This window comes from Ovis aries, chromosome 17, assembly GCF_016772045.2.
Source record: "Ovis aries strain OAR_USU_Benz2616 breed Rambouillet chromosome 17, ARS-UI_Ramb_v3.0, whole genome shotgun sequence".
NCBI lineage: Eukaryota > Metazoa > Chordata > Mammalia > Artiodactyla > Bovidae > Ovis > Ovis aries.
The window spans coordinates 15,761,218-15,787,397 of record NC_056070.1 but is presented as its reverse complement, the minus strand read 5'-3'; the positions used below and the strand labels follow the sequence as shown (position 1 = coordinate 15,787,397).

The 26,180-nt window shown below is 38.7% G+C and overlaps 1 protein-coding gene across 16 annotated transcripts in view; it reads right to left on the bottom strand.

Annotated features, from left to right (window-relative positions):
- Positions 1 to 26,180, bottom strand: part of INPP4B (inositol polyphosphate-4-phosphatase type II B) — an 887,198-nt gene that overhangs the window by 145,867 nt on the left and 715,151 nt on the right. For all 16 annotated transcript variants that reach the window (XM_015101375.4, XM_042234315.2, XM_060400642.1 and 13 more), the window contains one exon: positions 11,847 to 12,024. In XM_015101375.4, the coding sequence (XP_014956861.3) occupies positions 11,847 to 12,024 (178 nt within the window). The remainder of the gene's footprint in view (positions 1 to 11,846; positions 12,025 to 26,180) is intronic.

Here is a 26,180-nt window from a genome sequence, read left to right as displayed (position 1 = left end):
CCTTCTCCTACTTAGCTCCCACTACAATAAATGAAGAAGAAAGACTATCTAAATATTATTGTAAGGGTGGGCAAAATAATTCATTCAAAATATTAGCATAAGAATACAGTAAAAAAAAAAAAAGGCATAAACTCTGAGCCTAAGGCAGATCTATTTCATTTGTTCTATATTTAAAAAAAAAGGAGAAAGAAAAAAAAAAGTGTTTTCTTGCCTTTCTGCCATTTCCGCCATTCATATGCTCATACAAGTATCCTTCAAAGTAGCACACAGAATCATCCGCAAGTACTAAACTACTAAAAATCACTTCTCTTGGGGAAACATTTGCTACCTTCCTGAATATTAATGCAGGATGAAGACTTAGAATATGTTCATTTAAACCCTCTCTTTTAAACTAGAGAACTCAACAAATTAAGCAAAGCCCCATTCTTTTTATAATCTCCTTATATTCACTGAAAAAAATCCAAGGCCATGCCTAATCTCATTGGCAATACAAAGTATCATAAACAAGAAATTATCAAAAAAAAAAAAAAAGAAATTATCATTTTAGTAGTCATGCATATAATATAAAAAGAATCCTGTTTATTTTTAAAATTTGTTGTTCAGTTGCTCAGTCATGTCTGATTAATTTTTAAATTCAGTTCAGTCAGTTCAGTAGCTTGGTCGTGTCCGACTCGTTGTGACCCCATGAATTACAGCACGCCAGGCATCCTTGTCCATCACCAACTCCTGGAGTTTACACAAACTCATGTCCATCGAGTCCGTGATGCCATCCAGCCATCTCATCCTCTGTCGTCCCCTTCTCCTTCTGCCCCCAATCCCTCCCAGCATCAGAGTCTTTTCCAATGAGTCACCTCTTCACATGAGGTGGCCAAAGTACTGGAGTTTCAGCTTTAGCATCATTCCTTCCAAAGAAATCCCAGGGCTGATCTGCTTCAGAATGGACTGGTTGGATCTCCTTGCAGTCCAAGGGACTCTCAAGAGTCTTCTCTAACACCACAGTTCAAAAGCATCAATTCTTTGGCGCTCAGCTTTCTTCACACAGTCCAACTCTCACATCTATACATGACCACTGGAAAAACCATAGCCTTGACTAGATGGACCTTTGTTGGCAAAGTAATGCTATCTCGGTTGGTCATAACTTTTCTTCCAAGGAGTAAGCGTCTTAATTTCATGGCTGCAGTCACCATCTGCAGTGATTTTGGAGCCCAGAAAAATAAAGTCTGACACTGTTTCCACTGTTTCCCCATCTATTTCCCATGAAGTGATGGGACCAGATGCCATGATCTTCGTTTTCTGAATGTTGAGCTTTAAGCCAACTTTTTCACTCTCCTCTTTCACTTTCATCAAGAGGCTTTTGAGTTCCTCTTCACTTTCTGCCATAAGGGTGGTGTCATTTGCATATCTGAGGTTATTTTTATTTCTCCCGGCAATCTTGGTTCCAGCTTGTGCTTCTTCCAGCCCAGCGTTTCTCATGATATACTCTGCATATAAGTTAAATAAGTAGGGTGACAATATACAGCCTTGACGTACTCCTTTTCGTATTTGGAACCAGTCGGGTTTTCCAGGTCCAGTTCTAACTGTTGCTTCCTGATCTGCATTTAGGTTTCTCAAGAGGCAGGTCAGGTAGTCTGGTATTCCCATCTGTCTCAGAATTTTCCACAGTTTATTGTGATCCACACAGTCAAAGGCTTTGGCATAGTCAATAAAGCAGAAATAGATCTTTTTCTGGAACTCCCTTGTGTTTTCCATGATGCAGTGGATGTTGGCAATTTGATCTCTGGTTCCTCTGCCTTTTCTAAAACCAGCTTGAACATCTGGAAGTTCACGGTTCATGTATTGCTGAAACTGGCTTAGATAATTTTGAGCATTACTTTACTAGTATGTGAGATGAGTGCAATTGTGCCGTAGTTTGAGCATTCTTCGGCATCGCCTTTGGGATTGGAATGAAAACTGACCTTTTCCAGTCCTGTGGCCACTGCTGAGTTGTCCAAATTTGCTGGCATATTGAGTGCAGCACTTTCACAGCATCATCTTTCAGGATTTGAATAGCTCCACTGGAATTCCATCACCTCCACTAGCTTTGTTCATAGTGATGCTTTCTAAGGTCCACTTGACTTCACATTCCAGGATGTCTGGCTCTAGGTGAATGATTACACCATCGTGATTATCTTGGTCATGAAGATCTTTTTTGTATAGTTCTCCTGTGTATTCTTGCCAGCTCTTCTTAATACCTTCAGCAAAGAATACTGAGCTTTCAACCAGGAAAGATACCTGACATCTGGGCAGCTTATATAAAATATCCTCTTGACCTTGGCTAAAATCACATAACTACTTTTTCCCGGTATGTACAAAATTACAGTGCCTATCTGTGAAACCCTTATGGGAGTTCACTGTAAACAGTATACTTCTATTTATTCTTCTTTTTATTGACCACCTTTTCAGTTTCTGTTATGACTCATAATCCCCTGGTCACTCAAAATGTAGTTAAGTGGACCCTAAGGGACTACAAACCACTTTCTTTTTTAATTTATTTTTTTTATTTTGTGGCCACACTACATGGCATGTGATCTTAGTTCCCCGACCAGGGATTGAACTTGTGCTCCCTGCATTGTAAACTCAGAGTCTTAACCACTGGACTGCCAGGGATGTTCCTAAACCATTTTCTTAAAAGCATTTTTTCTACTGGTGATGTTATTCATTCTATCACTTCAAGGGTCATGTTTTGTTATGCCAAGGTCTTCACAAGCCATTTCTGCCTACCTCCTGAATCAGCATGGTAAAGGGTTTCCATCTGCAAGTCTTCTGAATTTACAACCCCAGCCTGATCTCAAGTTTCTAAAATGAATGTGTTCTTCTCTGTGCTTCCATCTGAGGGCAATCATTACTATTCAGCAAATCTGAGTCTAAACATCTGGAGCATCTTCAGGAATATTATCTTCTGGGTTAGTGATCAATTTCTACTGGTTAGACCTTTTCAGTAATTTCCAAGATTGACTCTTGTATTATATTCCTACAGCTAATCCTAGGTAAGAACCCTTCTGTGTTCCATGTTGATATTTCCTTAGTCTTCTTACTGGTTGATTCTGTTTTCTTTAACCCTTCTTTTTTTCAGGATGTTATCCAAATAAAATATTGACATCTGAGTTCCAGCTCAGAACTCCTGAATCAGAATTTTTATTTCAGCAAAAGCTGCCCAGAAGCACTACTGACATTTCGTTATGCTTGATATTCAAATCTCTCTGTTCTTACTCAGCTTAGTTGTTGCTCAAAGGATGATCTTCACAAAGCAAGTCACTGGGTTTCCAATGTCAACAACCTTTCAGTACCTACAGAATAGACCTTCTCTCACGTAAATGAGATTAGGAGGGTGAGACCATATTTCTTTTTTAACTTTATGAGACACTGCTGAACTGATTTTTCAAGCTGCAAACGTGTACCCATCAATGATGAATGAACGTTCCAGTTATTTTATATCCTTTCCAACTCTTCCTATGCTCAGCCCTATTGATTTTAACTCCTCTAGTGGGTAGTTTTCTGTGCTTAGTTGCTCAGCTGTGTCCAACTCTTTGAGACCCATTGGCCTGTAGCCTACCAGGCTCCTTTGTCCATGGGGATTCTCCAGGCAAGAATACTGGAGTAGGTTGCTATACCCTCCTCCAGGGGATCTTTCCAACTCAAGAGATTGAATCCAGGTCTCCTGCATTGCAGGCGGATTCTTTATCATTTGAGCCACCAGGGAAACCCAGTGGGTGCTTAGTGGTACCTCATTTTAGTTTAAATTTGCATTTTCCTAATAACAAATGATGATGAGTGTCTTTTCATGTGCTTGTCATCCATCGTTTTTGGTAAAATGTCTTTACAATTCTTTGCTCATTTGTAATGGTTTTATTATTAAGTTGTAAGAATACACACTTGGCTACAAGTCCTTTATCAGACATCTATTTTACAAATACCTTCTCCTAGTCTAGACTTGCCTTTTCATTTTCTTAATAGTGTTTTTTGAAAACTTTGACAGTTTTAAATTTTGAAAAAGTCTTATGTATCATTTATGTTCTTTTGTTCACGCTTTCTGTGTTCTAAGAAATATTTGCCTAATCCAAGATGAAAAAAAAATTCTTCTATTGTATATCTGCTTACTTATTTATTTGCTTTTTTCATTTTTCTTCTTTTGGCTGTGCTGGGTCTTTTTTGCAGCATGTGGGCTCTTTGCTGTGGGGTGCAAGGTTTTTCCAGTTGCGGCGCAGGCACAGGCACGGGCACAGGGGCTTCTCGTGTTGTGGAACACAGGCTCTAGGGTATGTGGGCTCAGTAGTTGCAGCTGGCAGGTTTAGTTGTCCCGGCATGTGGAATCTTAATTCCCCCACTAGGGGTTGAACTGGCATCCCCTGCATTAGAAGGTGGATTCTTAACCACTGGCCCACCAGGGAAGTCCTTGCTTTGTTTCTTTTAGCTTGTATGTAAGCTCTATGATCCCTTTTTAATTACTGTTTATATATGGGACTGGAAAAGGTCAGTTTTCATTCCAATCCCAAAGAGGGGCAATGCCAAAGAATGCTCAAACTATTGCACAATTGCACTCATCTCACATGCTAGTAAAGTAATGCTCAAAACTCTCCAAGCCAGGCTTCAGCAATACATGAACCGTGAACTTCCTGATGTTCAAGCTGGTTTTAGAAAAGGCAGAGGAACCAGAGATCAAATTGCCAACATCCACTGGATCATGGAAAAAGCAAGGGATTCCAGAAAAACATCTATTTCTGCTTTATTGACTATGCCAAAGCCTTTGACTGTGTGGATCACAAGAACCTGTGGAAAATTCTGAGAGATAGGAATACCAGACCACCTGACCTGCCTCTTGAGAAATCTGTATGCAGGTCAGGAAGCAACAGTTAGAACTGGACTTGGAACAACAGACTGGTTCCAAATAGGAAAAGGAGTATGTCAAGGCTGTATATTGTCACCCTGCTTATTTAAGTTATATGCAGAGTACATCATGAGAAATGCTGGACTGGAAGAAACACAAGCTGGAATCAAGATTGCTGGGAGAAGTAAAAATAACTTCAGATATGCAGATGACACCACCCTTATGGCAGAAAGTGAAGAGGAACTCAAAAGCCTCTTGATGAAAGTGAAAGAGGAGAGTGAAAAAGTTGGCTTAAAGCTCAACATTCAGAAGATCATGGCATCTGGTCCCATCACTTCATGGGAAATAGATGGGGAAACAGTGGAAACAGTATCAGACTTTATGTTTTTGGGCTCCAAAATCACTGCAGATGGTGACTGCAGCCATGAAATTAAAAGATGCTTACTCCTTGGAAGGAAAGTTATGACCAACTTAGATAGTATATTCAAAAGCAGAGACATTACATTGCCGACTGAGGTCCGTCTAGTCAAGGCTATGGTTATGTATGGATATGGTTATCCTGTGGTTATGTATGGATATGAGAATTGGACTGTGAAGAAGGCTGAGGGCCGAAGAATTGATGCTTTTGAACTGTGGTGTTGGAGAAGACTCTTGAGAGTCCCTTGGACTGCAAGGAGATCCAACCAGTCCATTCTGAAGCAGATCAGCCCTGGGATTTCTTTGGAAGGAATGATGCTAAAGCTGAAACTCCAGTACTTTGGCCACCTCATGCAAAGAGTGGACTCATTGGAAAAGACTCTGATGCTGGGAGGGATTGGGGGCAGGAGGAGAAGGGGTGACAGAGGATGAGATGGCTGGATGGCATCACTGACTCGATGGACGTGAGTCTGAGTGAACTCCGGGAGTTGGTGATGGACAGGGAGGCCTGGGGTGCTGTGATTCATGGGGTTGCAAAGAGTGGGACACGACTGAGCGACTGAACTGATCTGAACTGATATGTGTCAGGTGTAGATAAGGAATGGTTTACTCTGCACATAGATATCCAATTGTTCCTGCACTATATGTTAAAAAGATATCGTTTCCCCAATGAATTTCCATTGCATTTTTATATAGATTTATTTAAACACCTGTGCTGTGCTGTGCTTAGTCACTCAGTCGTGTCTGACTCTCTGCGATCTCATGGAGTGTAGCCCAGGTCCTCAGACCATAGGGACTCTCCAGGCAAGAATACTGGAGTGGGTTGCCATGCCCTCTTCCAGAGGATCCTCCCAACCCAGGGATTGAACCCAGGTCTCCCACACTGCAGGTGGATTCTTTACCATCTGAGCCACCAGGGAAGCCCAAGAATACTAGAGTGGGTAGCCTATCCCTTCTTCAGGGGATCTTCCCAACTCAGGGATCAAACCTGGGTATCCTGCATTGCAGGCAGATTCTTCACCATCTGAGCCACCAGAGACATTATCAAATGATCAATACTGAAGTCAGACTGATTATATTCTTTGCAGCTAAAGATGGAGAAGCTTTATACAGTCAGGAAAAGCAAGATCTTGAGCTGACTGTGGCTGAGATTATCAGCTCCTTAATGCAAAATTCAGGCTCAAATTAAACCAAGTAGGAAAAACCACTAGTCCATTCAGGTACGACCTAGATCAAATCCCATATGATGATACAGTGGAGGTGATGAATAGATTCAAGGTCTGGTAAACAGAGTGCCTGAATAACTGTGGACAGAGGTTTGTAACATTGTACAGGAGGCAGTGACCAAAACCATTCCAAAGAAAAAGAAATGCAAGAAGGCAAAGCGGTAGTCTGAGAAAGCTTTATAAACAGCTGAGAATAGAAGAGAAGCAAAAGGTGAGAGAAAGAGACAGATATACTCAATTGAATGCAGAGTTGCAGAGAATGGCAAGGAGATATAGCAAGGCCTTCTGCAATGAACAATGCAAAGAAATAGAGGAAAATAATAGAATAGCAAGGACTAGAGATCTCTTTAAGAAAATTGGAGACACCAATTGTTGATATCATGTAACGACAGGCACAATAAAGGACAAAAACAGTAAGGACCTAACAGAGGCAGAAGAGATTAAGAAGAGTTGGCAAGAATACACCAAAGAACTGTATGTAAAAAAAGGTCTTGAAAGTGAATATGAAGTAGCTCAGTCATGTCTGACTCTTTGCGACACCATGGACTGTATAGCCTACCAGGCTCCTCTGTCCATGGAATTTTCCAGGCAAGAGTACTGGAGTGGGTTGCCATTGCCTTCTCCAAGGGATCTTCCTGACCCAGGGATAGAACCTGGGTCTCCCACCTTGCAGGCAGACAGACACTTTACCACCTGAGACACCAGGAAGCCCTGACCTGCATAACCACAATGGCATGGTCCTTCACCTAGAGTCAGACATCCTGGGGTGTGAAGTCAAGAGGGGGTTAGGAAGCATTACTACTAACAAAGCTAGTGAAGGTGATGGAATTCCTGCTAAAATTTCACAACCTAAAAGATGATACTATAAAAAGTGCTGCACTCAATATGTCAGCAAATTTGAAAAACTCAGTAGTGGCCACAGGACTGGAAAAGGTCAGTTTTCATTCCAATCTGAAAAAAAACGCAATGCCAAAGAAAGTTCAAACTACTGTCCAGTTGCACTCAACTCACATACTAGCCAGGTTATGCTTAAAATCCTTCAAGACAGGCTTCAGAAGCATGTGAAGCGGGCACTTCCAGATGTACAAGCTTGGTTTAGAAAATGCAGAGGAACCAGAGATCAAACTGCCAACATCTATAGGCAATAGATGAAGCAAGGGAATTCCAAAAAACATCTGCTTCATTGACTATGATAAAGACTTTGACTGTATGGATCACAACAAACTGTGGAAAATTCTTAAAGAGATGGGAATACCAGTCCATCTTACCTGTCTCCCGAGAAACCTGTGTGCAGGTAAAGCAACAGTTAGAACCTTACACGGAACAACTGACTTGTTTAAAATTGGGAAAGTAGTATGACAAGGCTGTATATTGCCACCCTGCTTATTTAGCTGATATGTTGAGCGTATTATGCAAAATGCCAGGATGGATGAAGTACAGCTGGAATCAAGATTGCTGGGAGACATCAACAACCTCAGACATGCAGAAGATACTACCCTAATGGCAGAAAGTGAAGAGGAACCAAAGAGCCTCTTAATGAGGGTGAAAGAGGAAAGTAAAAATGCTGGCTTAAAACTCAACATTCAAATAACTAAGATCATGGCAATCGGCTCCATCACTTCACGGCAAATAGAAGGGGACAAAGTGGAAGCAGTAACAGATTTTATTTTCTTGGGCTCCAGAATCACTGCAGATGGTGACCACAACCATGAAATTTTCCTCTACCCTTCCTCCTTGGAAGAAAAGCTATGACAAACAGCATATTAAAAAGCAGACTCATCACTTTGCCAACAAAAGTTTATAGTCAAAGGTATGATTTTTCCAGTAGTCACGGATGGATGTGAGAGTTGGACCATAAAGAAGGCTGAGTGCCAAAGAACTGATGCTTCTGAATTGTGTGGACTCTTGAGAGTCTCCCGTGGACAGCAATGAGATCAAATGAGTCAGTCCTAAAGGAAATCAACCTGAATATTCAATGGAATGACTGATGCTGAAGCTGATGCTCTAATACTGTGGCTACCTGGTGCCAAGAGCTGACTCACTGGAAAAGACTGATGCTAGGAAAGATTGAAGGCAAAAGGAGAAGGGGGCAGCAGAGAATGAGATGGTTTGATAGTATTACCGACTCAATGGACATGAATTTGAGCAAACTTTAGGAGATAGTGAGGGAAAGGAAAGACTGGCATGCTGCAGTCCATGGGGCCACAAGGATTAGGACACAACTTAGTGAGAGAAATTGCTTTGTGAGGAGCAGAATAATAATGTTATTGTTTGTTTAGTCACTAGGTTGCGTCAGACCCTTGCGGTCCCACGGACTGTAGCCTGCCAGGACCTTCTATCCATGAGATTGCCCAGGCACGAATACTGGAGTACATTGCCATTTCCTCCTTCAGGTCCTGACCCAGGGTTGAAACCCACGTCTCCTGCATTGTTGGCCGATTCTTTACCTCTGAGTTACCAGGGAAGCCCCAGAATAATTATGGCTTTCTTAAAAAAGGCCTATCCATCTCTATGAAATGGAGACTATCATGTGTATTTGAAGCTAATGTCAGACATGCATTTAATTTATAATATATATGCTTATATTTAGGTCTTTATTTTTTTCATTTTGAATTTATTTACATTGCTTTCCTCTCTCTCTCCCTCCTCTTTTTGTCTTTTTTTTGGTCTTAGTGCAGTGTAATTTTAGTCTAGGGAAAAGTAAAATGTGTCTTTTATCCCACTCTATTACTAACCTTTCATATCTTATGTTAAAACTTTGGTTTATGCTTTGTCTTCTCTGTTTGGATTATTCATGTATAGTCAGAATTTGTCTTTGGCTATAATCCTACATCATAAAATTAGATAATTTCTTTAATATTTCCATAAACTAACAAATAGCAAACAAAATCCAGTTATCTGTCAGAAGGTATACTAAGAATTAAAAAATTAGAAACACTTAATTGAGTTTGTCCATATTAGAACATGAAAAATTTATAGAAAATTTTACTGTGGGAATTCAGTTAGGTCCCTATTATGCACTGAATATCTATAAGGATGATTTTCTAAGAAAATAACTCAAGAACTTGTTTTCCAAATATGCCAGTTCACATTCAATAAAAGAAAAAAGGGGGCTATCAATAAAGAAAAGATTTATTTTCTAATCCATAGTGTGCAAGTCTCTGAGCTTAAAGCCAAAATATTTTAAGTTAACTCTTGCTAATATTAAACTATACTAAAATTTAAAGTGCTATTTATGTGATTTACCTTTTATGCTAGATTTATTGCAGGCAGATTCTTTATCCTCTGAACCACCAAGGAAGCCCTCGTGGATAATACTTTATCGTAAACCACAAGCTAGTAACTGTCTTCATACACTGCAAAACTCTGTTAACTTAGGTACTTCTTTGAAATTCTGGGCATGAATTCTTAAAGAAATGCATGGCTTGCAAACTTAACCTAAAAAAAAAAAATCTTTCTGATTCCAAGCGCTGACAGATTTATTAGTAGACAAAACTTGTCTAATCAGTAAAAAAATAAAGGGACAAAAGTTGGACCAATGCTGAATTAAAGGTAAGGTGAAAATATTATACGTGCCCTGCCCCCTCCCCTAAATCACCGCAGCAAGCTGTAAACGATGCATGGAATGACAAAGCCCTGCCCAACGCACAGGAAGAAGCTCTGAAATCACCACTGTGGGGTACTAACGGCTGGAATTTTCTGCAGAGCTGAACCCAGGAAGCCCTCACCTCATCTACAAATCCAAAAAAGAAATGGAACTGAAAAGAATTCTATTATTTTACTCTATGCAACACCCTCCTCCTTCCTTTTTCTTAGCCAGAACATATTCAATGACTATTAAAATACTTAAGTATTGCTAAGGAGTTTGTTTAATAATTTTTTATTTCTTAACAAAGGAAATATCAAGACATATATTACATGGAAAATACCATAAAGGGTTTCCATTCCTGAGTCAACTAGACCCTGGGTCTGACCGCTAGTTTTGTTTGAATCCTGGGTTTGATTCTACCTGCCTGATTTTGTACATGCTTTAAACTTCTTTGAGCTTCCATCTTCTCCTTTGTGAAATGGAGATAACATGGACACACAGTTTGAAGGTTCAGTGAAATAACCTAAGCCACTGTAATCACTAGCATGATACTGGACAATGTAGGTAGTTGTAAAATTTGGGTCAATTTTTTCCTCTCTTTTCCTAGCATGGAAGGAAGATTGCATTTTGAACTGGAAGTCTTGGATTTTAATTTTTCACTCCTTAGTTTATTAGACAATTCACTCGACTTTTCTGATGACATCTTAGCTATTTTTCTTCTGAAAATAGATGTTGAGTACATCCTATGAGAAAAATACATGATAATATAGACTTTAAAATGTTAAGTAAGGGCAAAGTGGTACAAATGAACATATCTGAGACACACATATATATAGATAGATATAGTATTCAAGTTTCTAGGAATCTATACTTCAGGGATGCAATAAACTATACTATTTTATTTTAAAATGTTATCTTGAGAATTTTCTTTGGTCAGTTTCTTCAAGGGCATATTTATTAGAAATATCTCATAATAAATTGCAAAATGTCCTCAGGATGCAGAGGTTATGAATGAGTGTACCAGAATTGGACTCTAAGACATTTGACTTTGCATTTCTAATCAAGCTGCAATTTGATTTTTTCCTATCTTGGTTCTCCATATCATTCAGATGCCCTGATTCATTATGGAAATTGATGTTTGAGTATCTACCCCATGCCAGACTAGCTTTTCTCTTTACATATACAAATGCAAGTCACCTTTGGAAGAATGCAGACCTAGGTCCCAGTACATTTCAAACATTAACTAATAATTTTGGAAATTTTTAGAACCTTCTCCCAGGAGACAATGTTGTAGAAAGCAAACTGAGGCACAAGAATCACCCCATGCTACTGCTGAGAATCCACATGAAAGTTCTGCTCTCAAATGAAGTGACATTCCTACTCAAAGGGCTAGCTTCATATGCATAAAAATTAGGTGCTCGCCAGAGGAAAATACTTTTCAAAATCTAATTTAATTCATTTAATACAACCATGAAGCAAAGAAAATGAAAGATGTCAAGGAAAAGAGAAAATATACTTCAACCAATAATAGGTTTCATTTCCTACTAGGAAAAAAAAAAATGTTCAGTAAGATTTGAAAAGAGAATGAGGCCAATTCATTTTGATCCTGTGGCAATACTTTGAAGCTTACTTTCTAACCTGGTCTATTTTACATTTCCAGATGCTATGAAAGGTAATGTATGCAGAAAGCAACACCAGTGGGGATTTGGGTATTTCGTTTTCCCCACTGCAGTGACAATTTGGATCTTACTTTTTCTGAAAGCATCTTTAAAGAATTCTTCAAGCTGTCTGGAGAATGCTGGCTTGCAGAATTAAGCAGTAGGTCTGCATGGGTTGCTATCAGAGGTTGTAGTTGATTGATGTTGCTGAGAACTTCTCTTGCTTTGGCTGTGTTTTCAGGTGAATAGTAAATAAACTGGTATCCAGTACTGCAACAACAAAGATAAAGGCGAATTACACAACAAGCAGAAAGAACTGTCAGCACTTAGGACCAGATGCTAAGTGATAAACAGAACTCCTAATAGCACTACTTCCTACTGAACAGATAAGAATTACTTTAAGAGATATTTGTGATATTCTGCGTTTTTTCAAGTCAAATGGCCAAGATATTTTGAAAGACTAGGTGAAATGATTCTAGTCCTTGCTTAAGCACTAAGAAGATTTTTCATGATTACATATGTCAAGAATTAGCATTCGAAACAAATTTAATTACTAATGAACCTGAGGTCACACAGTACAGAGAGAAGAGTTTAAACCTTTATATTTAGGCCATTATGAATACAGATCCTGGCTTTGCCACTTAGTAGGCCGGGTGATCTTAGCGTAATCTTAGTTTCCTCATCAGGAAAGTGGGAATAATTAACCAAACAGTTCTAAGAGGTGGGTAAGATCAGCCATCATTCACGTGAAATGCCTAAAATAGTGCATGACACAGAGCAGTAATTTAATAATTACTATGTATATCTTCCCCATGATAGTTAGGGCAGAAGGCATAAACTCTAATAGCTGAGAAATGGGGAGAATATAAATTAAGGCTAAGGGAGCATATGGAGAATTTTGGTGGATAGAAAAGGGACATTGATGACATAAAAATTCCATTTTGCTATTTTTTTCACCACCCTTTTTGTTCGCCTTGAAGTTTCCTCATTTGACTTGCAAAAATATCTAAAACTGACTACAAATGAAAGAATTACTTTTATAATCATCATTTAAGAATGGGTTAAGCACATTATGGGGGTAAAAATGCCATCAAATCATGAAGTCTTTGTCCAGATGCATTAAGAAAGATGAAGGAGACATTCCGGCAAAACTTCAAAGAAAAAGGAGAGTGGCCACGGTTGGTACATTGACAGGGTGGGTGCAACACTTGGTTATATCCCTTTACATCCAACCATCAGTGCTTTTTTTCATTATACCATTGAAACTAAGTCTTCCTAAAACAAAGTTCCCTTACAGAGTTTATGATTCCTATCTCTATTCAAAATTTGATACCCATTCTTGTCCTCTTTGACCTCAATCTTGTGCTCATCAACCGAACAGTTGATTAAAATTGCTGTCGTCTGTACCATTGTCAACATACTATAATTGTTGTTGTAGATATCATCATTAACTTACAAACTCAGGTTGTTCCTCCAGGGCATGATGAACTAACAGGCTCAAGTTATGGACCACGTGGCCCGAGAATCATAAACCAGAGATACCCTGGACTCCCGAAACTATGATTGAGTGAGTGAGTGACTGAAGTCGCACAATCGTGTCCGACGCTTTGCGACCACATGGACTGTAACCCACCAGGCTCCTCCATCCATGGAATTTTCTAGGCAATAGTACTGGAGGGGGTTGCCATTTCCTTCTCCAGGGGATCTTCCTGACCCAGGGATCAAACCCAGGTCTCCCACATTGCAGGCAGATGCTTTACGCTTTGAAACTATGATTATCCTGGCCCTTTCTTCTTCCCCTTAAAAAAAAAAAAAAAAATCCCAAACTCAAAAGACCAAGATGGAGTGGCCCTGAGGCTTGCCTGCCACTTCCTTCTTAGTGTTCTGCAATAAATCCCTACTTTGCTATCAGAGTTGAGTTTGGCTTTATGACCCATGGGCACATAAACCCTTTGCTGGATTTCACCTTGCAACCCCTGTTGAGTATATTGAATATTCTCTTTACATTTACCAGCTCAATTATTAATATTCCCATAATTTCATTTTTCTTCTATTCTTTTTTCCATTTTAAAAAATTTATTTACTTTTGTAATCGAAGGATAATTGCTTTACCGAATTCCATTGGTTTCTACCAAACATCAACATGAGTCAGCCATAGGTATGTTGGAATATAGTTGATTAACAATGTTGTGACAGTATCAGATACACAGCAAAGCGACTCAGCCTTACATCTATACATACCCATTCTCCCCCAAGTTCCCCTGCCATCCAGGCTCCCACATAACATTAGCAGAGTTCCTGTGCTATACAGTAGGTCCTCATAATTCTTTCCATTTCTTATTTTAAAATATTAGCACCCAATAAGAAAAATTAACATTTCAGAAGAACTCTCCCTTCCCTTTACGCTAATGATTTAAAGAACAAAGTATTCATTTCTTTAGGGAGACAATACAATAAATCTATTATTTTATTTACTTTTTTCACAATTGTATTTAAAATGTCCTTGGTTGCTTGGACTATTTGGGAGATAGGACAAGAAGCTGAATGAAGGATAGAAGTTTATAAAGGCTAAGAAACATGATTAGAATCTGCTCTTAATTTTGTACTCAAAGTTTTTTTTTTTTTTTCAATTTCAGAAGCAGGAGTTTAAAAATAAAGCACACCACTTATTTTAATGCAAACTGAAGCAGATGACAAGTAACAACGGTGAGGAAGAGAGAGAAAACAATAGTCCCTGACAATTCTCTCTCTTTCTGGTTCTTCTGATCTCCTGGGAGACTATGCTCAGGCCTTTAACAAAAATCATGAACTGGAATGTCCTCCTACTCACCTGTACTCAGACTGGATAAAAAATGAAATTCACCAGAATCTTTAGTAAATCAAACAATTCTGTGTTATTACTGCAAAAAAATTATTATATAAAGATATTGACATATCCACTACTAAATATAAAATGGATAACCAACAGGGACCTACTGTATAACACAGGGAACTATTCTTAATATTTTCTAATAACCTATACGGGAAAAGAATCTGAAGAAGAATATGTGTGTGTGTAAACGAACCACTTTGCTGTACAGTGGTAAAAGTAACATAACGTCGTAAATTAACTATACTTCAATGAAAAAAATACATAGTTACTGATGTGTGATCAGAGTGGGGATGACGTTTAATACCTAGCATTTTTGACAGCTGAGAATATGACTTCTTAAGGACCATACACAGAAAGCAGCCTGCGGGGGCTGCTCCGTGGTCCCTTTTAACTGATCTGCTCTTCTCTCGTTATAATTGCTTTCTGGTTTCATCTTATGGGGATGGCAGGCCTCCCATGGCTTAGCTCAGGAAGGCCAGTGTGGTCTTCCCACCTTATCTTCACAGATCTGTCCTCTTTCTGGGTGTGTCATTCCTGGTCTCTCACATGTTCATTCCCATGCACTCTTTTATTATTATAATTTAATTTTTATTTCTATTTGCTTATTTATTTGACTGAGCCAAGTCTTAGTTGTGGCACTCAGGATCTTTGATCTTCACTGTGGCACGTGGAATCTGTAACAGTTCCTTGACCCGGGACGGAACCCAGGCCCCCTGCATTGGGAGCACGGAGTCTTACCCACTGGGCCACCAGAGGAGTCCCAGTCCACGGCTCCTTTTTGATCTCTGTCACTATGACCTTCCCCCGTGACTCATACCATACTTCCCTGGCAGTTCACTGTTACTTTATTTCTGAACATTTTCCATTTTCATTGTTTTATCTACACATTTCTTACCCGGCAAATTCCCTAAGAGTCTCCTCTCCCCTGGAGAGAATACATTGTCAAGATTTACTTCTTGCATATTCTTTCATTATACCTTAGTTCAGTGGTCCTCAAATTTTAACAGGCATTAGATTCACTTGGGGATGATGTCAGGGCCTGGGTATTTTTAATAAAGAATGCAGGTGCCCTGGCAACACCAAGAGATTCTGCTGCAGTGAGTTGCAGCTTTCCTAACAAGCACCTTGGGAAATCCTGATGCAGGTGAACGATGAAGCACATTTTAGAGACATGAGCTGCCACTGTTTTGCCTATAGTTGTCCTCTCCACCTCTGGTCACACTACACAATAACCCCGATCAAAGTTCCTTCTCTAAGGCAACTTCTGTACACCAACTTTATGTTCACAGTTTTGTTCAATATTAGTCTTATTTTCACTTGTTGTTTTAAAAATTGAGGGAGAGTTGATTTACAATGTTGCATTAATTTCTGCTCTACAGCAAAGTGACTCAGTCATATATAGGCATACACTTTTTCATATTCTTTTCCACTATGATTTTATCACAGGATTGGATACAGTAAGACCCTGCGGTTTACCATTCTATATATACTGGTTTGCATCTGCTAACTCCAAACTCCCATTCTACCTGTTGCCTCTACCTCGCTGGCAACCACAAGTCTTTTTTCTAGGTCTGTGAGTCTGTTTCTGCTGCACTCTATATTCAGCACAAATCACTCTGGTTCACTTCTCATTATGAGTGTCGGTCCCACCAAAACTTTCCATCACCCTTTCATCTTTCCGCTCCCAATATATTCCCACCTTCTTCCTCTCCATCCCTAATGCAGTCTTTAATCACCATCCCATCATGGGACATAACTATAACTCCTGCCCCACGTTCCTGAGTCAGTTTCTATTTGAACAGAGTTATGTAGTACGCACTGGTTCTCCTGGTTAAGCCTTTTAATAATGAGCATCTTACCTAGTGAGGCTGAAAGACTCATTTTCCACAATAAAAGCCAATGTTGGTGTCCAATTTGAAATAGTATGGTATATTAAAAAAAAATCACAACCCATAAAATAAATTTAAGTGTGCATAAATTTCATCTACCTATTCATTGTCTTACTCTTTAAACATGCTATTTAACAGTTACAGCTTTTTAAGTAGAAAGTTATGAGTATAATTTAATTATCAAGATAAAAAGAATATAGCTAAATTCTATTTTATAGTTCTCTGAGATTTAAACTGAATCCAAACACTTGAATCAACTATCAATCAGACAAAGACAAAATATTTGTTTGGACAAAAAATATTTAATAGGATATAAATATTATAGCAAATCATGGGTAAATATTTGAAAGTAGTATAATAGTTTTATATTGGTGAAATAGTGAATTAAAGTATATAGATGGATGTATATACGATATACACTTTGATTTAATATATATTTAAATTATTTAATATCCTATTAATTAGCATACGTACCTACACACACTCATATGTTCATGAGCATATTGTTATTAGAGGTAGGTATAATTTTTGAGGTATAAAGAAAAATAAAGCACATAGTAAAATAATATTCATATTTATAAATGTGAATTGATAACTGAAATATAATTAAAATAATGATGTATGTTTTCATGTGTATATCCCAGCTCAGGCACTTCTTGGTCCTCCTTATTTTCCCAACCTCTAGTATTCTTCAGGCTTCCCAGGTGATGCTAGTCACTAAAGAACCTGGCTGCCAATGCAGGAGACAGAAGAGACATGAGTTCGATTCCTGGGTTAGGAAGATCCCCTGGAGGAGGGTATGGCAACCCTCTCCAATATTCTTGCCTGGAAAATCCCAAGGACAGAGGAGCCTGGCAAGCTACAGTCCATACGGTTGCAAAGAGTCGGAGAGAACTGATGTGATTTAGCACACACACACTAGTGTTACGTGTTCCAAGGCTCAATCCTTGGAAGACTTCCTTGCTTTTATCAACATGTCCTTTCTATGTAATCTCATTTAAACTTGTGGTTTATAAACCTCAGTTGTATTAATGATTTTCAAATTCATTTATTCCCCATCTAGACTGTTCCTTAAATTCCATTAAAAGCAAAAACTTTTCCCTTGACAGTCCCAACTTATCATATCCCAAACCAAACTCCTCATGTGCTCCCCATTCTCTATAACAGCTTCTCCACCATAACTCACACCAAGCTCATCCGATGTGGCCAACATCTCTTCCTCTCCTAACTTGTGCCAAATTTTCCAGAAAATTCTGCCTTCTTCTTCCAAACATATGCAGAATCTAATTGCTCATTTCCACACTCACTGCAACCATTGCTTTTGCAAGCCACCACCATCTTCCACCAGGATTAGCACAATAGCCTACAAACTGGTCTTCCCTCCTCTGTCCTTACACTGACACTTAGAAATCTTTGCCTCATGTTTAGGTTATGTTGTTGTTTAGTCACTAAGTCACACAGGTTGGATGAAGGCAGGAAGCAGGCAAGAAGAGAGAAACAAAACTGTTCTTAGCCCGATGCCCATACCTCAAATTCGGGAACTTGCTCTGCTGTTTATCTGTGCCCTCCTTCCTCCAGGCCACTGCTATCTCCATTCCTTAACCCATTTACTCAAGTAGGCCACTATTTTGGAAAATGGAGTCATGGAAAAATACAGATGAGACAGGATGAGGTGGCAAGGAGGGAAACAGGAAGAAAACAGAAGGAGGCGTGGCATGGGTGGATTAGGGTGGATGAACTTAGGAAAACTGCTATGGGGTGCTGTTTTTCCACTCCTGCTGCAGAAATAAATCTCCTGGGAAAATCGGAGGACTATTTCCGCTTCTTTTTTCCCCCTACTCAAGCACTGCTTAAAAAAAAAAAAAAAAGATTTCCTGAATCCAGAGAGTGGGACAAACATGCTTTCAGTTCTGAGAAGAAAACCATGTGGATAATAAATGAAAATGTACACCTTAGTGCACTTGAATATACCCTTCTGGCTTCACAGGGTTTAACAATGTGCTTCAGGATATTGTAGAAGGTTAAAAACACACACACACACACACACACACAAAATCATATGAAATCATATGGCTCTGCCTTCGCCCATTCATCCTTTCCATTGTTTTTTTCCCTTTTTTCTTTTTGCTAGAAGTGTAGCTTACAAATAAGAACCTGAAGGAAAACAATATCTGCTTTTGTTTACCTCCTATGGATTTCACTTGTATAATTAAACAAGTTAGAAAATTTAAACTTAAATTGATGTTTGTCTCTGAAAATACTCTTTTTAAAAATATTGGTTTCTTGGAAATTTTAGAATCAGTTTTTGAACAAACCTTGATGCGATTTATTAGCTCTGTGACAAGTAATGCTAATCAAGGGAAAAACAAACAAACAAAAACACCTAAAATTCATTTCATTTTAGCCCAACTTGCCCTCAGAGAAAATGTAACTATTGACTCTGATCACAATGGTTCCTACAATCTTACTTTTCAGTTTGAATGCTCTTATCTGCCATTTTTTGACCAGTTGGACCATATGTGTGTGTGTGTGTGTGTGTGTGTGTATAATATATAACATATATATACTACATACTTATAGACTCATGTTCTTCCCTTAGTCCTATTCTTGCTCTAATAAAAGGCACCCAGACACTATTAGCTGACAAAGTTCAATGAATTTTCACTTCCTTCCATGGCCTATTCCCATTTATCCATAGTTTCATTTGCCCCAATTTCTTTTGCCAACTTCCAAGAGTTTGGTTGATCTATTTCTGCCTAGTTTGGCTTATGGTATTTTCACGCTCACTAATCTGGGAACATGCAATGGAGTAACACCCAAACCAGGTCCCCTGATTCCCTTCCATCCAAAAACTTTCTGAACTCCGTCCTGGGCATTATTTTTCATATACCTCATTAAAATACAGAGAAGGTTGTTGTTGAGTCTCTCAGTCATTTCCAGCTCTTTATGACCTCATGGACTACAGCCTGCCAGGCTCCACCGTCCATGAGATTTTCCAGGCAAGGATACTGGAGAAGGTTGCCATTTCCTTCTCCAGGGAATCTTCCTGACCCAGGGATCAACTGAACTCTCATCTTCTGCTTAGCAGGCAGATTCTTTACCACTGAGCCACCTGGAAAGCCTATAAGATAAGGCATAAGAATAGAAACCATCTCCCAACAAACAAAAGCCCAGGACCAGATGACTTTACGGGTGAATTCTACCAAAAATTTAGAGAAGAGCTAACAACTATCCTACTCAAACTCTTCCAGAAAATTGCAGAGGAAGGTAAACTGCCAAACTCATTCTATGAGGCCACCACCACCCTAATACCAAAACCAGATAAAGATGCCACAAAAAAAGAAAACTACAGGCCAATATCACTGATGAACATAGATGCAAAAATCCTCAACCCCCAAATTCTAGCAAACAGAATCCAACAACATATTAAAAAGATCATATATCATGACCAAGTGGGCTTTATCCCAGGGATGCAAGGATTCTTCAATATTCACAAATCAATAGTGTGATACACCACATTAACAAACTGAAAGATAAAAACCATATGGTTACCTCAAAATATGCAGAGAAAGCCTTTGACAAAAGTCAACATCCATTTATGATAAAAACCCACCAGAAAGCAGGCATAGAAGGAACATACCTCAATATAATAAAAGCCATATATGATAAACCCACAGCAAACATTATCCTCAATGATGAAAAATTGAAAGCATTTCCCCTCAAGTCTGGAACAAGACAAGGGTGCCCACTCTCACCACTACTAATCAACATAGTTTTGGAAGTTTTAGCTACAGCAATCAGAGAAAAAAAAGAAATAAAAGGAATCCAGACTGGAAAAGAAGAAGTAAAACTCTCACTGCTTGCAGATGACATGATCCTCTACATAGAAAACCCAAAAGACACCACTAGAAAACTACTAGAGCTAATCAGTGAGTATAGTAAAGTTGCAGGATATAAAATTAACACACAGAAATCCCTTTCATTCCTATAAACTAACAATGAGAAAACAGAAAGAGAAATTAAGGAAACAATTTCATTTACTATTGCAATGAAAAGAATAAAATACTTAGGAATAAATCTACCTAAAGAAACAAAAGACCTATATATAGAAAACTATAAATGATTAAGAAATCAAAGATGACACAAATAGATGGAGAAATATACCATATTCATGGATCAGAAGAATCAATATAGTATAAATGAGTATAATATCCAAAGCAACCTATAGATTTAATGTAATCCCTACAAGCTACCAATGGTATTATTCACAGAACTAGAACAAATAATTTCACAATTTGTATGGAAATACAAAAAAATCTCGAATAGCCAAAGCAATCTTGAGAAAGAAAAATGGAACTGGAGGAACCAACCTGCCTGACTTCAGACTATACTACAAAGCTACAGTTATCAAGACAGTATGGTACTGGCACAAAGACAGAAATATAGATCAATGGAACAAAATAGAAAGCCCAGAGATAAATCCACACACCTATGGACACCTTATCTTTGACAAAGGAGGCAAGAATATATAATGGAAAAAAGACAATTTCTTTAACAAGTGAGCTGGGAAAACTGATCAACCACCTGTAAAAGAATGAAACTAGTTTCCTTGGTGTGTATGCCCAGCAGTGGGATTGCTGGGTCATAAGGCAGTTCTATTTGCAATTTTTTAAGGAATCTCCACACTGTTCTCCATAGTGGCTGTACTAGTTTGCATTCCCACCAACAGTGTAAGAGGGTTCCCTTTTCTCCACACCCTCTCCAGCATTTATGGCTTGCAGACTTTTGGATCACAGACATTCTGACTGGTGTGAAGTGGTACCTCATTGTGGTCTTGATTTGCATTTCTCTAATAATGAATGATGTTGAGCATCTTTTCATGTGTTTGTTAGCCATCCATATGTCTTCTTTGGAGAAATGTCTATTTAGTTCTTTGGCCCATTTTTTGAGTGGGTCGTTTATTTTTCTGGAATTGAGCTGCATAAGTTGCTTGTATATTTTTGAGATTAGTTGTTTGTCAGTTGCTTCATTTGCTATTATTTTCTCCCATTCAGAAGCCTGTCTTTTCACCTTGCTTATATTTTCCTTTGTTGTGCAGAAGCTTTTAATTTTAAGAGACACATGTACCCCAATGTTCATTGCAGCACTGTTTATAATAGCCAGGACATGGAAACAACCTAGATGTCCATCAGCAGAAGAATGGATAAGAAAGCTGTGGTACATGTACACAATGGAGTATTACTCAGCCATTAAAAAGAATATATTTGAATCAGTTCTAATGAGATGGATGAAACTGGAGCCGATTATACAGAGTGAAGTAAGCCAGAAAGAAAAACACCAATACAGTATACTAACACATATATATGGAATTTAGAAAGATGGCAGTGATGACCCTGTATGTGAGACAGCAAAAGAGACACAGATGTGTAGAGCAGACTTTTGGACTCTGAGGGAGAGGGAGAGGGTGGGATGATTTGGGAGAATGGCATTGAAACAAGTATACTATCACGTAAGAAATGAGTTGCTAGTCTATGTTCGATACAGGATACAGGATGCTTGGGGCTGGTGCACAGGGATGATCCAGAAAGATGATATGGGGGTGGAAGGTGGGAGGGGGGTTCATGTTTGGGAACTCATGTACACCCGTGGTGGATTCATGTCAATGTATGGCAAAACCAATACAGTATTGTAAAGTAAAATAAAGTAAAAATTAAAAAATAAAAAATAAATAAAAATTTAAAAAATTAAAATGTTAAAAAAAAGAAACATATTGGTAGGCACAGCATATAAATATTGAAACAAAATATAATTGGAAAGTTCTCACCTTCCAATTAAAAACAAATCTCATTAAAAAAGATGTATAATTCTATGTTATAACACAAATTAGACATAAAGAATTCAAAAATCATTTCACCATTAAGTTATTTTTGACAAATATTTAATGACTGCTACTTGGTCAAGGCTCAGAGAAAAGCAAAAGATTAGAGTTGTTCAGCAAGATAATCATTGGATGAGTGTGAAGATGCCTGTCCCCTAAATGCTACAGACCGGGCTGGTAGCAGAGAAGAAGAAAAAGGGGGATAAATAGCTGCTTCCCATAAGTCCTTGAAAATCTAAGGCTCTACATTCTAAATGTGTACAAAAATTGCCCAGGTAACCACAGCTTCAGGCTTTGTTTACTGACTACTCAGAACTATAGCTCTTCATATTTCTAAGAGGTCAGAACTTTGTTTAAGAGCAACAAGAGGGAGGGGATATATCTATACTTGTAACTGATTCACATTCTTGTACAGCAGAAACTAACACAACATTGAAAGCAACTATACTCAAATTTAAAAATAAATTTTAAAAAAAGGAGCAGTGAAAAGGAATGTCACATTGCAAATTTTCTAGGTATTTTGTTTTTGGAGATTTTTTTCATGATACCTAGTTTTTCCATATTTGCTGAAAATGTTAGGGGCAAAGGGTTTTAGAAAGACCTTTTTCTTATTCCATAACTAAATAAAGAAAAAAAGAAAGGAAGGAAGGAAAGGAAAGATGGAAAACAAAGAGGAAAGCCCTAAAGGGAATAGAACTCTCTATCTACCTCTACCACTCTAAGTAAATTTGTTATCCTTTCCAAAACATTCACTGATGCATCTCCTCTGTGTATACACGATTTCATGTTTTCTTGCAAATACATTTTATATACATCTCTAGATACCTAACAATCCACATACTAATTGAAATGACTATACAGTGTTCCACTTTAGTAATGCAGAATAGCTTTCTTAAATATATTCTTTCAAGATGTTTCTAATATTTTACTACTATGAATAGACGCTATGAACACCTGAAATAAAATACTTGCCTTTTAAAAAATTATTTTTATTATATGTATATTCCTAAATAAGTGGTTTTCCTGAGGTGTATTTTGGAAGGTTGCAGACAGAGAACTGGTGAGGTCGTGTGTGTGTGTATGTGTGTGTGTGTGCGTGTGTGTGTGTGCATGTGTGTGTGTGTGTGCATGCGCTCCGTCATGTCTGACTCTTTGCAGCCTCATGGATTGTAGTCCACCAGGCTCCTCTGCCCATGGGATTTTCCAGGCAAGAATACTGGAGAGGGTTGCCATTTCCTTCCCCAGGGGATCTTCCCAACCCAGGGATCAAGTGTGCATATCTTGTGTCTTCTGCATTGGCAGGCAGATTCTTTACCAGTAGTGCCACCTGGGAAGCCCCGCAGTGAAGCTAGAGTCTTAGAAATATTTTTACCGCCTACTATATAGGAGCAGATTAAAATAGGAACTGACCTGCATGAAAAACTACTCTATCTAGTCAAGCACCTTTTTTATAGTATAGATAATTTAATTTACTTTGAACATTATATTGTTCTCATAACAGCCCAGAAAGAGTTGAATAGATCAAGTTTTAAAAATTTCTATTCAATTCCTAGAAAGGTCATCTGTAAACTAACATTATTCATTTATTAAGAGCATATACATTTCATGCTGCAGATCTACTGAAAGCATGAGGATGAATGCATACAGAACCTGAGAGTGGGCACAGAAATCTGATTTTCCAGCTACATCATTAGCTGCAGGAGCAATCCAGTCTTTGAAAATCATTATTCTCACTGATACAATAAATAGGGGAATTTGTAATCTCTGAGATTCCTTGTAAGTTCTAAGTCTTAAAAGATTCTTTATTGCAAAAAAGGCAGACTCAGTAATTTTATTTTCCCCAACTTCCTTTCATATTGAATATAGACGACTGATCTTATTAAGCAAGCATTGGAAACAAAGGGTGGAATTTCTAGATTCCCTTTCCGAGTGACCTGGCCATTCACCCAGTGAAATGAACCAGAAGCCTAAGAGCCCTTCAACCCTGCTGAGTTACTGCAATTCCTCATCCATTTGGATTTAAATCCTATAAAAATGTCCTTAAAATTTCAACTCCGTTCTCACCCACTTCCTCCCACCGGTACTACTGTAATAGCCTGTTTGCTCCTGTTAGTTCTCTCCATATAGTAACTCAAAATGCACACCTGATCGTGTTCCTCTCCAGACCAAACTTGCTGTCCTCTTAGCCTATATGATGAGCTATCATGACTTGACACAGTGACAAGTGTCCTTCCAGTTTGGCTCTCAGCCTTTATCCCCTCTTTCTCTCTCTCTGCTCTTCTCTGTCCCTTTCTTTCAGCTGCTCTATGTTGCTGGAGTTCCTAAGCCAAAGCGCAGTGAATGGCACCACCCTGTCCAGGTGCATTGACAGAAGCCTGGGAATGTTCCTTGACACCTTTGGATTTTTACCTCCCATTCCAAACAGACACATAAAGTCCAAACAATTGCTGAGTCTTTTAAAATATCTCTGCAATGGATCCCCTTCTCTCCCCCTGTGCTTAAACCATCCTAGCCAAGCCATCTTTCTCCAACAGGAACACTGCAATAACTACTCACTTACACAAGTCTCCTGACAGGGAAGAAGACACTGGAATAGTTCAGGCAAGGTCTCGTCTAATAAAGATTATGCAGTGATACTATTTTTCTCGTCACACAAGCCAACTGTGTGATTTTTCCATGACATAGATCCTGTGTGTAAATTTTTTAAAGTTAGTGTGTGCGTGCTGTCGTGTCCAACTCTTTGTGACCCCGTGGACTGCACCCTGCCAGGCTTCTCTGTCCATGGGATTTTCCAGGCAAGAACACTGGTGTGGATTGCCATGACCTTCACTAAGGAGGCTTCCCGACCCAGAGATCAAGTTCATGCCTCTCATGTCTTATTCATTGACAGGTGGGTTCTTTACCACTGAACCACCAGGGAAGCCCTTTGTAAAGTCAGTAGTACTTTCACTAATGACAGTACTTGCAAAGAATGAGGTACTCTAGAATTAGTTTTCTAAGGGTTCTGGAAAATATAGTGTTTTTAAGTTTTCTGGTGATTTATGACTGCAGCCACAAAATTTAAAAACTCTTGCTCCTTGGAAGAAAAGCTATGACAAACCTAGACAGTGTATTAAAAACCAGAGACATCACTTTTCTGACAAAGGTCTGTCTAGTCAAGGCTATGGTTTTTCCAGTAGTCATGTATGGATGTGAGAGTTGGACCATAAAGAAGGCTGAGTGCTGAAGAGTTGATACTTTCCAAATGTGGTGCTGGAGATGACTCTTGATAGTCCCTTGGACTGCAAAGAGATCAAACCAGTCAATCCTAAAGGAAATCTGGTGCTGAAGCTGAAGCTCCAATACTTTGGTCACTGATGTGAAGAACTGACTTCTTAGAAAAGAGCCTGATACAGGGAAAGATTAAATTCAGAGAAGGGGGCGGCAGAGGATGACATGGTTGGATGGTATCACTGACTCAATGGACATGAGTTTGAGCAAATTCAGGTAAACAGTGAAGGACAGGGAAGCCTGCTGTGTTGCAGTTCATGCAGTTGCAAAGAATTAGACACAACTTAGTGATTGAACAACAACAATTTGTAGGTGACTTTCTTTTCTGTTTTCTGACTTTGGGATTATGGTTATAAATATCTAAGCTAAGAGAGAGCTTTTAGGGCTTCGCTGGTGGCTCAGATGGTAAAGAATCTGCCTATAACGTGGGAGACCTGGGTTCAATCCCTGGGTCAGGAAGATTCCCTAGAGAAGGAATTGACAATCCATTCCAGTATTCTTGCCTGGAGAATCCTAT